The sequence below is a fragment of the Orussus abietinus genome, unplaced genomic scaffold (genome assembly GCF_000612105.2).
Source record: "Orussus abietinus isolate OABI.00-Male unplaced genomic scaffold, Oabi_2.0 scaffold39, whole genome shotgun sequence".
In the NCBI taxonomy this organism is placed as follows: Eukaryota; Metazoa; Arthropoda; class Insecta; order Hymenoptera; family Orussidae; genus Orussus; species Orussus abietinus.
The window spans coordinates 286,975-303,851 of NW_019394554.1; the positions used below are offsets into that span (position 1 = coordinate 286,975).

Below are 16,877 nucleotides of genomic sequence, written 5' to 3' on the forward strand. Positions count from 1 at the left end.
TTCCCTCCCGGCTCGTCGACGTCTCGCCGGCGGAGTTTATGAAATATTAATGAGATTCCGAGTTTTCCCTCAAAAGTCGAGAGACAGCGGCTCTTACCGAGGCACGTGCACGCGATGACAGGGGGTCTTAAATTATTTCAAAGAGACCCCGTCTCTCGTGGCTTGGAAAAACTCTCGTTGTTCGACGCAGGAAAATCGCGGCCGACCTCACCCCCTCCCGAGGGAAATATTGACTAAAAATTGAAGCACGCCATTTTTATCGAGTTTCCTTGTACCCCTCGTGTCGGAATATATGATAATTCCTTTTCCACTTTTTCCCATCTCTTTTCGAGACGTGAGTTTGGAAGGCCCTCCACCTTTCCCCTGGAAATTCCACTCGATGCTATGGGCGCTCCTTCTACATCCAAATTCCGCATCTCGCAGCCTGGGAAATGCTCGGAACAATTCTTTTCCCGGGCAGACGAGTCGCGAAGAGCGGAACTGCGTAACCGAGGGAGGCCCCTGCAATATTTATCCGCGATTTACATAACTTCGCGAAAACTTTTGCCCACCTCCCCGGCATGGCCCCGTAAAACGCGAGTCTCTCCGCGGGTCTTTTCAGTTAAGCAACTCGGCAATTTCCCTCCTCTGGGTTTTAATTAAGAAACAGGAAGCGAGCCGAGAATTTGATGGAGTCGACTCGACAAAGCGCGAACCCTTTGCCGGCGATCACGTAAGGGGTGAGAAAATTAAACGATTACTCAGGAAAGATATGAAAAATTCAATGAAAAATTATTGTCACCACCAGACAAAGGTGCCGATTAAGTGCTACATTTTGGCATTATTTGCTATTGGTGCCTTTTTAATACGAAAATTAATGGACGAGTTCAAGTCGACTTGACAAAGCGCGATCGCTGTGCCGGCGATCACGTAAGGCGTGAGAAAATTCAAAGATCCCTCAGAAAAAAAATGAAAATTGAATGAAAAAATTCTTATCACCGCCGGACAAAGACGCCGATAAGGGGCGACATTTTGGCATTATTTGGTATCGGCGCTTTTTTAATATGAAAATTAATGGACGAGTTTAAGTCGACTTTACAAAGCGCGATCGCTGTGCCGGCGATCACGTAAGACGTGAGAAAATTCAAAGATCCCTCAGAAAAAAAATGAAAATTGAATGAAAAAATTATTATCACCGCCGGACAAAGACGCCGATAAGGGGCGACATTTTGGCATTATTTGGTATCGGCGCCTTTTTAATATGAAAATTAATGAACGACCCGAGCATCACGTGGGTGATGCGGCGCGAGGAGGGGGAACGAAAGAGAGCAAGGCTAGTATTGTTAAACGTCACAATTTGCTTCGTTAAGAGGTACACGGGACATGTTGCGAGCCGCGAAGCATGGAAACGCAGTTACCACGGACATGCTATACAATTTCATCGTCGATTCAAAGCCGCGTCAGCTCGGCACGACCGTCCGACGTTAAAGTGGTCGGACTCAGACGACTGGCCTTGCACAAAGCGATTCAATGCACCCTTCCCTCGCGAACGAGGTTCTAGGTGCATATACACACTCTAGGTGCACATAGGTATACATCCATTCGGCGAGGTTGTACGATCGCTGCCTACGAAAGAACGGATCCGCAAGAACGGCGCCTCCACTGTGAGGTTTCTTGCATATAAGTGCATGGAATCGCCTAAGAGACTTTTAGGCTAGCTGAAAAGAAACGCGGTTAAAACGATATATAACATGTATATTAATGTATATATTCAGGTAAATTCATAGAGTCCGGAATTAATTCGGAAATAATGCAACAGGTATTCGTTAGGATGAGCGCAGCTCATTTTTAAGGTTTTAAAGGTGTCTAAAAAAAATTGTAATCCACCCGAGGTATTAAAAATGTGTAATTAAGGGATTTTGGGTCTGGATAAACGGTAGATTTTTAGACTGGGGCAATTCTTGGATAATTTTTATGTAAGTAGCGTAGAGGTGGTGAAACGGCGATCAGCGGAATTCTTTTTCCACCCTTTCGCCTTCTGTTTCGCGAAAGCAATATCCCGAAAATGCGTTCAGGTGGAGGATGCACGCGTTTCTCGGTATTAAAAGGCGTCGCCTCGATACATGTATATCGCCTCAAAGGACCCCACGACCCAGTTGCAAGGTATCGAGGGAAACTCGGGTGGAACGCGATGCAAATGAAACTGCGATCGGGACGGACCTTTTGCGACCTTCTCTTTCCTGCTTTCCGCTTTTCCTCCTTCTTCAGGTTCCCTTGGAAAGTCCTACCCTTCCCCTCGAGTCGCGACTCCTCGATACCTCCCCCTTTTTCCCGATAATTATTCCCATTGTGTCTTAGTTTCCTCCTTGCACCTATAACCGAATCGCAGGAACAGACGTGGCCGTTCTTCGGAGACTGGAAATGGTTCCCTGGGGAGGAAGCGTTCCGAACGCGCGGATCAATACGGAATTCTACCTACTTCCCTCGATAACAAATTACTCTCTTATCATCTCCGTTATTCGTCGTGGGTATCCTCGAGTTTGCGGGAAAAATCGGTCTTGGTCCCTGGATTTGCTAATCGCGTAAAATTGAGAATAATTCCTTAGGCTTTCTGAAAGTGTGAGAGATAAAAATTTAAATTCCACGTCTTGCAGGGGAATTTCTCAATTTCATTGGATGACGATTTCTTGAAATTAAAATTAAGCCTAGGTTTCATTGACGCCGTTCTCTGATCTTGGGGGCAAATTATCAATTTCTCATTCCGTGCCTCGATGCTCCAGCTTTCGGGCTGGGTCCATCCTCTAGAGTCCTCTAGGAGTCAGGTCCGTCCTACGGAATGGAGACATCCTATTCGTCGAGGAGCACCGGGTTCTTTCACGGTATTCCTATTCACGGTGCATACTTGGTTACCGCGACTGCACAATCTCCGGTAATGATTGGTCGTCATGGCAACGGCTTCCTTCTCCGGAGATCGGGGACTCTTTTTGCTCGGACCATCGGCTACTGTCGTCGACTTCGAAAGTAGGGATCTCCTCGTCCCCGAGTTTAAATCTCGGATATAGAGGATTCAACCGAGATCCCCTCCTAACTTTTCATTTTCTACCGCGTATTAAACCGCCGGGCCTTTTCCTGGCGGAACTTCGAGACGGGAAAGGACGACCGAGATCCCGAGGAGATGGATAGTTATCTCAGGGACGAATTAGAGAACTCTCCCGGGGAAAAGGAATAAAAATTAATCGTCCTGCCAATTATCCCGCCGATCGAATCGGGAATGAAATCGAAGGGAAAAAAAATGAGGAAAGGGAGACGCGATAACGAGTTGACGTATCTAGACGTGCAAAGACTTCGCCGGTCGCTCCATAAGGAGATCTCATGACTCCCCTGTAATTGGCTGAAATTGTCGAAGAATGAGGCGAGCATTCCTTTCGATCCTCGGTTCTCGTTTTCTGGATTGTAAAAAAAAAAAAGAAATGTAAACTCCCCGGAGAGATCTCTCTAGAGTGGCGATTTCGCGGGTAATTGGGAGGATTTATTCCCTCGTAATGTTTCGCGAGTACGCGGATTAAGTCGTCGACGGTTGACGAATTAATTCCTCGGGAATTAATTGCACTTTCCGCTCGATCGCAGTTTTCTGTCGCAGGGGAGTTCCTCGGTGTCATTTTGCGGATTTTCAGTGCCCCCTTTCAGATCCATATTAAAGTAATTAGTGGATATTGCGCGTCTCCATGATTCGAAATCTCCTGAAAAGTTGACTTTGTGGGCCAGGGTTCTTGAATGAAATTCCCTTAAAACAAGGGCTGGAAATAGAAGCCGAGGTCTGATGGAAACAACTGCGTGGGACGTCTTCGTGACGGGGAAAGTAGCTTCTCCACTTAGAGGCTCGGGGTTTTATGCACGATACCTTAGAGGTGTGCCACCTGAGCACCGAGAGCATATCTCCGACGTCGACTCGGCTTCGGCTTGACGCGTCTCTCGGCTGGAAAGTGCGACATTAGCGAAAGACCCGCTGAAAGGCACGGAACGCCAAAAGAGGGCATAAATACCCAGAAAAGTACCGCCGCAAAAATACCCGAACGCGTACTCGACTCTAAAAGCGATCGGTATAGGGTTGGAACCCTCGTTGCATCGCGTATCACGCATTACCTAAATTTCGGAATCACTGGGAATAGAATTTCTACCGGAGGATCGAATCATGGAATTTCAAGAGAGGCCAAATTGTGGGGCTGGAAGCTGATTCGAGGAGTTGGCGCGGCTCCTCCACCTCAGGTGGCATTCGAAAAGTTTTGTCTTGGGATACCTGAGGGCACCTTGCTCGCCTGTGGGGGGCGACAACCCATCCTTTGGGAATTATTATGTATAGGGACCCCTAATTTTAACGGAAACTGTGCCCTCGACGGCTCCGGCAATTTCTCGAAGCTTGCTCAAGTAGTTTCCATTCCTTTCGGATAAACGATGCAGCTCGTTCTGCGAATGTCTTGGCGCCATTAAGTAACGAATCGATCTCGTGCTTTTGCGGAATATTGCCGAGGCACTTGGGGGGATTTAAACGACCGAGTTTCGCACAGGCGAGGTCGAAGTACGGGCTCGGGAAGTTCACTCGCGAGGGCTCGTGCAGTTTGTCTCAGGTGGCAATCGGAAAGTTTCAGCCCCGAATATACCTGGGGGCACTTTACTTGACTAGTTACTGCCAATGAGCATTATGTCGATCCAACGTGTATAGGTACGCTCGACTTGTCCCACCTCTCTCTCTCTCTCTCTCTGCCGGCAAATCGCGCCTTCGACGGGCTTCCGATAGTTCCTAAGCTCCCCGAGAACCTCCATCGACTTTGCGAAGACTTGCCCGAGCATTTTCAAAAAATCCTTCGAAATTAATAACTAAAACCCCTGTTTTCTCTCGTTCCAGGGGTGCCTTCTCCGTGGTGCGCCGTTGCGTGCAGAAAAGCTCCGGACTCGAGTTCGCAGCGAAGATCATCAATACCAAAAAGCTCTCCTCCAGAGGTAAGTCGCATTTTTGGTGCCCATCACTTTTAAAAAATTCCTCATAGCTAAGAGATGATTGAACAATCCTAAGATAATCACGGAGATTATTTTCCTATTTTTTGAGTGGCTGGGGGAAATTTTCGTAAGCACCTTTTTTGCCTGTTTCCTTGTTTTGGGGACCTTGGACCCACATTTTGGGCCTGAAAGCACATCGAGCACGAGACCTCGCGAGAGTTCGGTTTCTCGTGCCGCCTAATGTCTAAAAACAACGAGCGACGCCGTTGTCACTCTGCCAAGATTCCATCGCGACGAACGATTTGCCAGTGCCGTGCCATGGTTGGTCCCCCTGCTCCGAAGTTTCTTCCTCGAGCCGCAATTTTGGGCTCACTTCCGTCGCTAATCTCGAAATAGGAGCGTCTCGGAGGCTCGAGTTTCGACAAAAATCAGCCGGGCCAGGTCTCATAATTCAGTCCATAATTTCTCTTCATAAATCCCTTTATGCCTCGATTTTCCTTCCTATTAAAGATTCCGGAAGTCGGTTCCGGAAAGGAACCGGGTGGCATGTAATTCCTCCGTTTTTACGCGTCACGCGAGCCGACTCGATTAGTCTCGCCTTATCAGAGCTTCGATTTGGAGATAGCTCCACGAGGTTCCACCCTTATCAGTCAGATATCGCGGTACCTGGTACTCGTAATATTTAAATCCCGCTTCCGGTCGGGTCACCGATCACGCGATGGTTGCGACGACCTCGCCCCTGTCTTAACAATTAATTCACGAAATTTCGAAATTCACCCGCTGACAACGACAAGAATCAGATTTTCCCGAAAGCCCCCCGTGGGATTTTTCGAAAGCCGAAAAGAGGCGAAGGAAACTACCACCTTTCCTGGCACAGCCAAAATGTGAACGAGGACGGAAGCCAAACGAGCGTTATAATCGAATCAATTAAAATACACTGTAGAATCTCATCCGATAAACGGCGTCGAGTTACGATGGAATCGAATTAGTGGCTGCAACCGGTGCGTCGAAAAAATCGGTCTACGGATGCATACTTGCACGATTTTTGGTACCCGTTTCTTAATTCCCGGACTCTCGCGCTATATAAAAAAAATAAGGAATATCAAAATATGTATGTGAAAAAAGTAAAAAAAAAGTTTCCTGTCTCCTCTCCTTGGGATCAAACCCTCGACCCTCCTACCGTCGCGCAATTAATTCCGCACTAACGCTTCGGGGGAATTTCGATTTGATTATAGAGCCTTATCGCACGTAAAACTAATCGTCTCTGCAATTGCACCTTACATTTGCAGGCTCCTTCCGTGGAAACAAATTATTTCCCCTTTTACGGGGTAATTGCTTTGGGCGGTAACGTCGCGCGGTGCAAACGGGCGACGGTTAAACATCGAGTGTCGTTCTCGGGCTCGTTCCAAGTGTTTCCCTCACTTTACTTCTGTTTGCGTAGACACATTCATGCACGCGTGTATATGTATATTTGATGGCCGGTACTTGCGCGGGGACGTTTTTAACGAATTTCGGGTATTTCGGGGCTATGGAGTCACAAGGGCCGCTCCAAATCGAATCTGCTCGGTCAATGTTTCGATGCTCCGGTGCTCCGATGTTTAACGACTTTACCTGCCAATCAATACGCCACGGCCAAATATCGGTTTGAAATTCCCTGGGAAAAATCCGCCATCGCCGTCGCATTTTACCTAGCCGAAGTAAACGCCTCGTCATTTCGCGAAATAACGAGTGATAGCAGACTCCGCGATCGCTACCAGTTCCCTTAATCTTCATCTTGTAAATCGATTCCCTCACGAGTGATCGACAAATTCGGGGATGATCTCTCCGTGAAACTACCCACCGGAGGTAGTTTCGCGAAGTAGTTCTCACGGACGGAGGGGAATGGGGGAGGGAAAAGAAATGAAAAAGGAATGAAAAGGAAATGAAAAAGGAACGAGGTCGATCGCGCGCGGCTCGACGTCGTCTGGCTCCGGGGCAGGATTTATCGTCCCGGTTGAAAAGAAAACTCGAAAACCGATCAGCTCGACGAGGATGACCCGACCTAGAGCCGACGGCCTCGAGGAGGTCCTCGAGGTTGCGAGCACCTACGAGGAAGAGGCCGGGAAGGAAGCGCGACCTTAGAACCTTCCTCTGTCGGCACTCGACAGATTTAGAGCCGTGGGTCGCATACATCGGATGCACCGAAGGACAGGACGAATGACAAAACGAGGCAGGAAATGCGAGGAATTCGACTCTTGCACTCGACCCTGCGAATGGAAAACGTCGTCATCCCCAGCGAATCGTGGCATTGAATTTGATCAACCCTCCGAAAGGAGCGGCGAGTTAAAAATCAAAAGAATGAAATTCGGGAAATTCAAGACCCTCGGCCCGTTGTAAAATCGAAAATAAGAATTCCTAAAATTCGGGAAATTTGTTGAGTTCCTCCCTCTTTGGATATTTCGAGGGGTTCTTTACGGGATTGCGGAATCGAAGCGAAATGGGGCTGAAAATGGCGCGGGGGTATTTATTAATAATAAAAATATAAAGTTTAGGGTCGGCCTCTGTGCGGGCCGTTCGCACCTGTTAAGAGACGGACGCGGTTAAATGCCAGAGAGGGTTCCCTCGAGGAGAGGATCGATCCGCATATCGGGGAGGCAAAAGGAAAACCCGGAGGCTTTTTCCGGAGAACCGTCGCTCGTCCTCGCGCTCGTAAAGGGGCTTGCCGGTCTCGATTTTTATGGGGTGCAGACTTTACGGGCCGCGGCAAAAATGGGCACCACCGGAAGATACAAGCTTTATTCCCGGGCCCCCCAATCCCCGGCTTGGCCGCGCCACGAATTTTCCCCATTTTCCGTATAGAATTTTTTTACGCCGCCCAGTTTACCTCCAGGCGCTAAGGGGAAATATTCACTTTTGATTCCGGGCGACCTTGAACCCTCCCACGCCATCCACCCTGTCCCTAGAAAAAGTCCCATCAAAGAATTCCGACGAACAGTTTCGATTTAAAAAAAGGAAAAGTAAGAGAGAAAATATAAAAAGAGCGGCGGCTACCGCAGGCGGGGGTTTTCCATTTCAAAGGCACCGCGTGTGTTTTTTACGGGATACAAACTTTATGAGCCGTGGCAAAAACGCTGAATACCCCGAGATATACAAGCTTTATCCCTGGACCCGCCAGTTTCCGCTTACACCTGCGCCTCCCTATCCGACTGCTCTAGCTTTGGGTATATACTTTTTTTTCCACGGTTTCCGGTTTCCAGAGAAAATGAAAAAAAAAAAGAACAAGCGGGGAGTAAAAGTCGTTTTCAGTGACCTTCGCTCGTACCCACGTTCGGCAGGGGTCCTCTGTAATTTGGAAAAATTTCGGGAAAGTACCCTGTAGGTGCTCTTCGAGGGTAAAGAGCCACCCCTGGAGAGTCGCACGAAGGGTTCGGGTTACTCAACGCGAGATAGGTCGTTTAACGGCGCTTTTTTTTTTTCCCCTCTCGTTAGTTCTCCCCCTCTCGAGGATTTCGAAAATCTCCCGACAAAATGGCCTACTTGTTCCGCTCCCTGGGGTAGCGGTTTACGAGGAATCAGACCCCCTCGGTGTGCTTAAAGGCCGGGCTCCAGATGGCGCGAGCAAAGCGCAGCCACCCTTGCCTCGAGTCCATTGGAGAGGGTGGTCCTCTCTTCTTCCCTTCCCCCTTCCTCCTTTATTCCTCTCCTGCTCTCCACCTCGCTTCCTCTCTGGCTCTCTTCCACCCCCGGCTCGCCGCGGCACAAGGGGATGGAAATTAATAAGCGAAGCCAGGAAGCCCAGAAGAGGGCTCTCGCATGTCACGACCTTGCCCCAGTAACCTCTTGACCTAACCTCGCACATATGGCGTACCTGTCGTGTTTCGTGCATGTGTACCCACACGTATATATAATGTACACCGCGTGCGCATTTCATGTATGAATAAATCCCCATCGAGGACCGCCGGGAGAGAGGAGGATTTATTATTTACCTGTCCCCGGAACTGAAATTCCTCCGAGGGCGCCGAGGGGGATCAACGAGGCTTTGATCACTATTATTTTCCTGCTAGACGGTGCTCGGAAATTATTCCATGCGGTTACTCTACTGTCTTAATTTATCTATTTTTTTATGGACACGGATATTTATTTTCGGCATAAGTTCACTCGTTTTTTTTTTTTTTAGAGAGATAACTTGGGAACGCGATTTGTGACGATTAAGTGGTGATTATGCAAGGGAGGGGGTGAATTTTTAAGCTTTTGTTTGATTAGTCGTCATTGTTGGGGAGAGGTTAGGATGCCACTCGCAGGCACTCCGGGACGTATGGAATCGTGCGTGCGAGGTGAAACTTATGGGGTTATTTTTACCCCATGGTCTTGCGGTGGCCCAGGTGCGAACGCGTGCGACCAACCCCTGCTTCTGTTACGGCGCCCTGGTAACGAGTTTAGCGCAAACAAGGAGGGGCTTGTTAGGTGCGTGGTGATATTACCCGTCGTCCCTTACTCTGCAACCCGCGGCCGCCATTTTGTTAGACGACGCAATGCGCTTCGCGTTTTCGGAAAAGTTGGAACCAAAATCCAATAATTCTGCGGAAAAACTGGCGTCCTTGTTTTTCGATTTCCCGGGGTCGTCGTAAACGGGGCCGAAACGAAACAAACGAAACAACCCTTGCCGTTCCCTCGCGGTCCCTCGGGTTGCTAATGAGTTTAACGCGAACAAGGGTGGCTTGTTAGCCTCGCGGCCGCCTCCGCTCCGCCACCCCTCTCGGGGGTGCTCTGAAATTTTGCAAAAAACGACGCGACAAGCACCCTGGCTGACAGTTTCGTGTTCGATGAAATTGCAAAGGAGAGGGTAGGGTGCGCGTTGAATTATTCACCGGCGGCGAGACAAAGGCTTGGGCCCGGCATTAGCCGATAATTGTTGCGCCCTTGGAAAAATTACGCTTGGATGAATTATGACTTTCCAAAGGCTTACTTGGTAAACACCGACTCTGTAGATTCGTTACAATCGCTGTTATTAACAACGTTAGCGACGTAGAATGTAATAAATGTCGACAGAATTACTCTTTTTAACTTGGTCCAAGCCCCGGTTCTAAAATCAATTCGATTTCTCCCGCCGTTATCATTTTTTTCTTAAGAGTGGATCTTTATTTCTGACGCTCCCTCTACACAGTTTAAAAGCGCGAATATCAAGAATCAGTCGTCGGGCGTTCCGAAATCAGAGCTTTTGTCCAGCCAGGCTGTCCCTTTTTCAAGAGTCGAATTCGCGCATTCGCGTCCTGCCTCAATAATCCCGGACTTGTCCCACGCCGCGTCAATTCCAATTTCAATAATCTCCGACCGGAAGTGGCGACCGAGTTTAGGGGCGGCGATCGATGACTCGGCCCTGCCGAAAACCAGGCGGGGGTAAATCGGGAATCCATATTCCTAATATTCCTGATTGTCCTAATTTTCCTAATTTACCTGATTTACCTGATTTTCTTCGGTCCCTCGCAGACACCAAGGAGGTCGGTCCTTGCCCCATGAATTTTCTGGGTAGGTCTCGATTCGACCCGCCGTGGAGATCGGGCTTTAATACCTTGCCCTAGGTCGGGCACAACCCCTTAGGCACTCCTTTCGGCCCCACGCGGGGCCGCGATGCATATGCATGACTCTCCTGCATAATTACCAGCTTCGCGTGTGGCTCGAGACAGGAAGGTGCACAGGTACGCGTACATACCCACGTGTTGAAAAATGATAAAAAGAAGGGGGAAAAAGAGGGGAAAATCTCCACTTTAGGGAAGAAAACGCCCTCTCCGAGACCGTGGGGTGGGCTCTTAAAATTGTCCATGCAGCTTCCGAAATGCCCAAATGGGACGCCGCAGTGCACCTTGGCGGAAGTACGTGTAACTCGTTGTTTGCGGAACACGTAAATACGCAACGAGCCTCCGTAAGGATTTTACGGGGGGAAATGGGGGACGTGCACCCCTGCAACGCTCCGCCGAGGAGTTATGCAAAGTATGCACGACCACGTGCGCGTTAAATATGTTATTAGGTGGATGAATGAAGCGCCACGTCTAGCGTGATAGAAAACTTATTGCCTGGTTTGTATGCAACGAAGGGGGCCGCCATTCGCCAGGGGCACTCAACCCCTTTTCGGGGAATTCAGAGTTTTTCCTCAGCCCGACCGTAGGTGATGAATTTTTCATCCCCCTTTTTCCTACTTTATACGTGTAGGTACACCTCTCTACGTCACTCGGGACTTACACTCTTACATTTACGCCTCGTGGTTTCCCCGTTTCAAAGAAATATGACTTCGCGTCTCCCCCGACGTGCCTAAATCGACTCTCCGGGTGGGTTTTCCACGAAGGAGACATTTTTTTATCCCCCTTTCCGCGGGGAATACTCGTCGCGATGATTAAAACGAAGTTCCGCAATTGCGGGAAGGAGCCAAGAGGGCGGGATTAATTTCTTTTTTTTTTATCCACATTTATCGACGGCTCGGAATTAATTCGCGATCTGAGGAAATTGACCACTGGAGGATACTTTCTGATAGAAATTATTGAGACATGTGTTTTTAGCAGATTTATATTGCCATTTTGTGAATGTGCAGAATTAATGTTACTTTTCCTCGGAGTCTTCTTTCTTTCACTCGTCGATGTTTTAACTTTAGGAGTTTCGGAGTGGCCGATAAAGATCGGACGGTTTTTTCCGAGTTTCCGGGGCTTCTGGTGAAATAAGGCCTCGTGTGTAGTTTGTAAAATAGGTAGAAACTCCTTTGGCAACTGCGAGAACTTAAGGGGGAAGGCAGGGAGGGAAGAAGTGCTGGCTCTTTCGGAATGATTAATCGATTTTCGGACTTTTCCTGGGGAGACTCGATTCGGACACCTCGTGAGGTACGATCGCACTTTGTTTCCGAAGTACGCCGAGGGGAGAAAAGTTCCGGGGGATTTTTCCAAGTCGAATCTTCCCCCTCGGTGTATTTCCCGCGAAGACCCCATCGCTCCCACCGAAATCGGATTCGAGTCGTGCAATGAGTTTTCCCCGGTAAACGTTTCCCTGTAAATTTCCTCCCCTTGAGTCCAACGACTACTTCGACATGAAATATCAATTAAACATGGCCCCCGGAATTATGTTCAAATTATTATCAATTAATTCCCGTCACTTCCAGCTCCTCCCGCGAAGCGTCGCACCTGATCTTTAGGAAAGATCCTCAGGGTGGTTTTCTCTCCTCCCAGAAGGACTTTTCACGCGAATACGCCACTTTTCCCTGACAGAATAAAAGCCACGTCCGACTCCTTCGAGGGTGGAAAATAATTCGATTCCAAGAGAGGTTTTCGCCCCCGCGATTCGCGCGATAAGGGGTTCGAGATACAAATAAGAGGGAGAATATTTATTCCTCGAGTATCTTGATCGATCTCTAAAGCACCTTTATGTGAAATTTGCAAAATTTCCCCTCTCCGTTAGAGTAATATTAAAATTGCTTTTGCCTTCATTTTCTATTACACTTCATACCGATGCTTCTCCTTTATCATTTCTCGTTTATTTTATTGTATATCCTACATACCTTGGTATAATGCCCTGGGTCAAAAGTAAAGGAGAAAAAGAGAGGTCGGAGGATTAGGGGAGGAAACCCAGGGGAAACTCTTTCGGGACCCCCATGAGTTTTCCCTTGAAATAACGACCTGTCTTGGGGGGTGACGGACTAAGGGCCAGAAAAAAAACGGGGTTTCGCAGACGTGATCTCGGCCCGAAGCCGAGTAGCAGACAAAACGTCATTTTTCATTCGTCCTAAGCCACAACCAATTGGTCTTTCTCGTCTCGAGGGTCTCGACGGATCGACGACGTGGATGAAAGAGGGTGTTTTTGTGCGGTTGGCGTTTCCACCATGGATCACGTCCGAGGGACGTGAAAACGTTCGCGATTCTTACTAGCAAATGGAATATTTCACCGACCCCAAAAATACGACCCAATGACTAATTCCATCCTTTTTGTTGCAGATTTCCAGAAGCTCGAGCGCGAAGCACGGATATGTAGGAAATTACAGCATCCAAATATCGGTGAGTTGGAAGAATTATTATTAAAAAATATTTACAAATCCGCATAATTGAAGCCGGCAGCGCAGCGGTAAAAGTTTTTAAAAAAGTGAAACAGTCTTGTGCCTTGATATACCGAAAATTAATTATACATGAGAGTTCTGTTAAGATTTTTAAGGTCGAGCCTTTTACCGTGAAAAGAAAATGCCTGACAGAATCAATCGTCTAGCTCGTCCCTTTTAGCCCGATCAGCCTGAGGAGACGTTGTCAATTGAATTTCATCAATAAATCCCAATAATACAGGCAATCGCGATGGTCGATTGGGTAACCGCGACTGCGATTCATCGAATTGCGGTCTCGTTGCCTTAGGTGGTAAGAGTCGGATAGGCCGTGATTGGTCAATTGATCCTATAAATCCAAATTGAATGCATCGACGCCAATCAGATGATCGGATCGAGACCCACATAGAATGACAAATCGACTCGTGGTCGAATGACAGAAACACGACATGGCCTCCGGTCATGTTTTCTCGATTTCGACCTCGATATCGATCAGCTGATTCTTCTTGAGATTGCCTGGATATAACAATGAAAATGGCGAATTTTTTTTTACGAAGCTCATGGAGGGTTGAAAATATTTTCAACGAACGTAGACCTTCCCAGAACCCGAAAACGTTCCCTGGGGTGCATTTGGGGAGTAATCCCGAACCCCTGTCGGCCCCTACTTGTGGGTACACCCGACTTGAGAATTTTCCAATCGCTATAATCGGAGCACGAGCGCCGTTAAGCTCCTCGGCGTTCCTCTGGCCCCGGAGAAAGGTCGTAAAAACCGAAAGCGGGGAATAAAAATGCCGAGGAATAAAAATAAAAATGGAGGGAAGCTTTCGACGGGGGTGGCGCGGTCGCAGGATGCAGGGGGTGCATAAAGCGGCTCTTTCGAGCCGTGAGGAAAAACACCGAGAACAACTGCACTGCGGTGCAGCTTTTGCTGCGGCTCTGGGGTGGATTTTGGGGGAGAAAGAGGAAGGGACCCCGTCTCGTCGGTAATGGCGGAATCGTCGCTCGGTTTTCCAAAAGAGGGGAAAAAGGGAGACTCCCTCTGTCGGTAAATGCATTCCTCGGGGGTCGGGCTCTGTCTCTCTCCGACCCCTGGCGACACCCCTTTTGTGTCCTTCTCTGGTCCGGTTTCAAAGGAACCCCTCCCGCTTTATTACCCTCCAAGAGACTCGGTATCTCGACTACTCGAGCGCGAATCGGCCGAGTCGCTTTGCGAGTCTCGAGAATTTACCCCTAGAGAACCACCCCTCGGCCCTCTGGACCCCTGAGACGCGGAATCTCTCGACAGCTGATATCTCCCGGGGTTTGGATGGAACGGTAGAAAGCCCTAGATGACGGAAGGAAAGGCGATGAAAGCCGGCTAATCTCTGCGAAATTCAAGAGTCCCGGACGTCCCTTTAAATTTTTCCCGGGGGACAGGGGAGAGAGACAACGGAATTCCTGACTCCCTCGTGAAAAAGTTCATGAAAACTTCGAATTCGGGTTAAAATTCCCGGGGATTTGTAATTCACTGACACGGAATCTATTTTTTAAAACCTCTCGAGAATTTATAACTGGGGTTGAGATTTACGGGGGCTCATGATTCATCGACGCGGAATCCATTTTGTCACCGATAGTCCTGTCCCTTCAGTGCAAACCGCTTAGGGGTGAATTCGTCTCTTAGCATTCGTTCGGGGATGAAAATGCGAGGGAGGGATTTTCAATGGAAATAAATGATTTTGGCTTTCGGCGATGAGTGGTACCGGGAGGGGAATTTTTTTCTCTACGGGGATGCTCGACCCGGGGGTGCGTCCTTCTCCGAAGAGATGGTCGAAGAAAGGGAGGAATTTCACGGAGGAGAGATTTAGGCCGACGCTCCGAGGGGATTATTGTGAGAAAGATATTCTTTTGCGGATATATCGATATCAGAGCCTGGATGCGGCCCTTCTTCCCCCGATGTCGAAGGGATGAGTCCTCGATAAGGAAAAAAGATTTCCACCCCGGATGCCGAGGATTACCCCGAGAAGGTGGCGGTTTTCGAGCGGGGCTTACTCGAGATGGAATTTCTCCCTTTTTTAATGCCCATCCTCGATAAGGGAGGACCTCGGGGGTTTACTTAGTTTCTCTCTTACGTTTTATCGGTTTTTCTTCGGCCGGAGTTTGAACTTTTACCTTCCCGCGAGGGAATTTCAAATATCGACTGGTCATCGATAGGGCTGCACGAAAAGCCGCAGTTTCCTCTTTACCTCGTTTTCCTCTTCCACCTTGATGGGAAGACGAGACTTCGGCCTTTCAAGACGCAAACTTCCAGAGATGAGGGAAAAAGTATCGAATTCCTCTCCGGTGGTAACCTCCTTATTAATTTCCACCGGCTTGCACCCCCTTTATTTAATTCGACCGGGGAACGTGTTTCACCCCGATACACACCCTCGAGTTATCTTAAAAAAGAATCTCCTCGATTTCGAGTCGAACCTCGAATTATCTCGTTAATTAATTCCAAGATTCTTGCCTTCAACTTTGTCCTCAAGAAAAATTCTACCGTGTGAAATAATCATCCCCTGCATACTCGACGATCGGCATCTTGAAAGATGTATGTCATGATCTCTTAGATAGTATTTGTCTGGCGATTAAGTAGCAGTCATCTTGGGCATTTGCCAGGAGAAGTGCTTTTAATAAACATTCATAGTATACTATGTAAGTCCACGGTCGATTTTCGCATCGATACCTTTTTTCCCCCACGTTTATTATCTACAAGCGAGGGATGATAAAATTTGATGAAACCATTAGTTATTAAAGGAAAATTACAGTAAACCCGAAAATCATTCCGACACCCTGCGTTATATTAAACGAAACTTCGTGTGTTATTTTTTTTTTTTATTGTCCGGAGTACCCTTGTAAATAATTTATTTAAATTTAAACCGAAGTTTTTATCGGCGATCTGGCCTCCTCGGCGTGGATGCAAGCTCGAAGAGACCTAACTTTATTCATCTCGTTCCACCTTAATCGAAACACGAGACTCCGGGCTTTCAATCCGCGAACTTCTGGGAGTGAATTCCGGAGATGAGTAAAAAAATATCGAGTTTCCTCCTCGATGGGGAACTTCCTTATTAATTCCCGACGACTCGCGGTGCCCGACTCGATTCGATTCGACGCGATTGAGAAAACGAGTCCGACCTAGGGCACACGAGCCAGGATTTAAATGCCCCTGGGAACGGGCTCGATCTCGCAGAAATCACAAGCGACTCGATGGCTCTTCATTAATCTCGTCAAGTCGCTGATCGATCCGCCGAGAGAGACGAAGCTCAGAATAGAACAGAAAATAAGAAATAAGACGACGCGTCCGATCAGCTGATCTCAACGCACGAAACCCCTTCCGATATAGAAGAGGCTACTTATAGAATAAAATAAATCTTTTTTAATTACCCCCACTTGAAAGACGTAGAAAAATGTTCAAGACACGCAAGAAGTATCGGAATTTAAAGGTCCTTCGAATATATCGAGAAAATGATGGACTGGCTTAATTAAAAATAATTTTTTTTCTCTCTCTATAAATAGACGTCCAAAATGTCTTGGCTATTTTATTTTCCATACTTTGAAGGCAGGATCGTTAATCGAATTTCGGTAATGGACCTGGGATATTACGAGCTGGAATTAGAGGATGCTTTTCGGTGTGCGATGTCTTCTCACGAATTTTCACGCTTTCGTGTCTTCGCCCTCCTTTTCATGACCACGTTCGCTCTCGTTTTGCAGAAGTTACCGGGTTCGCAAAATCGTAACTCCCTCCGCAGGGCTCGTAATTACCGGGGAATTTCCGGCGAGGGTCCGACGTGCGACCCGGCGCGGAATCGCAGCGGTTCCGCGCCGGCGCGATAAATTACGGAGA

At 48.1% G+C, this 16,877-nt stretch overlaps 1 protein-coding gene across 21 annotated transcripts in view; it reads left to right on the forward strand.

The window, feature by feature from the left end:
• LOC105697572 (calcium/calmodulin-dependent protein kinase type II alpha chain) overlaps positions 1-16,877 on the forward strand; it is a 96,471-nt gene that overhangs the window by 29,181 nt on the left and 50,413 nt on the right. For all 21 annotated transcript variants that reach the window (XM_012421010.2, XM_012420991.1, XM_012420992.2 and 18 more), the window contains exons 2-3: positions 4,883-4,977; positions 12,924-12,983. In XM_012421010.2, coding sequence (XP_012276433.1) covers positions 4,883-4,977; positions 12,924-12,983 — 155 coding nt within the window. The remainder of the gene's footprint in view (positions 1-4,882; positions 4,978-12,923; positions 12,984-16,877) is intronic.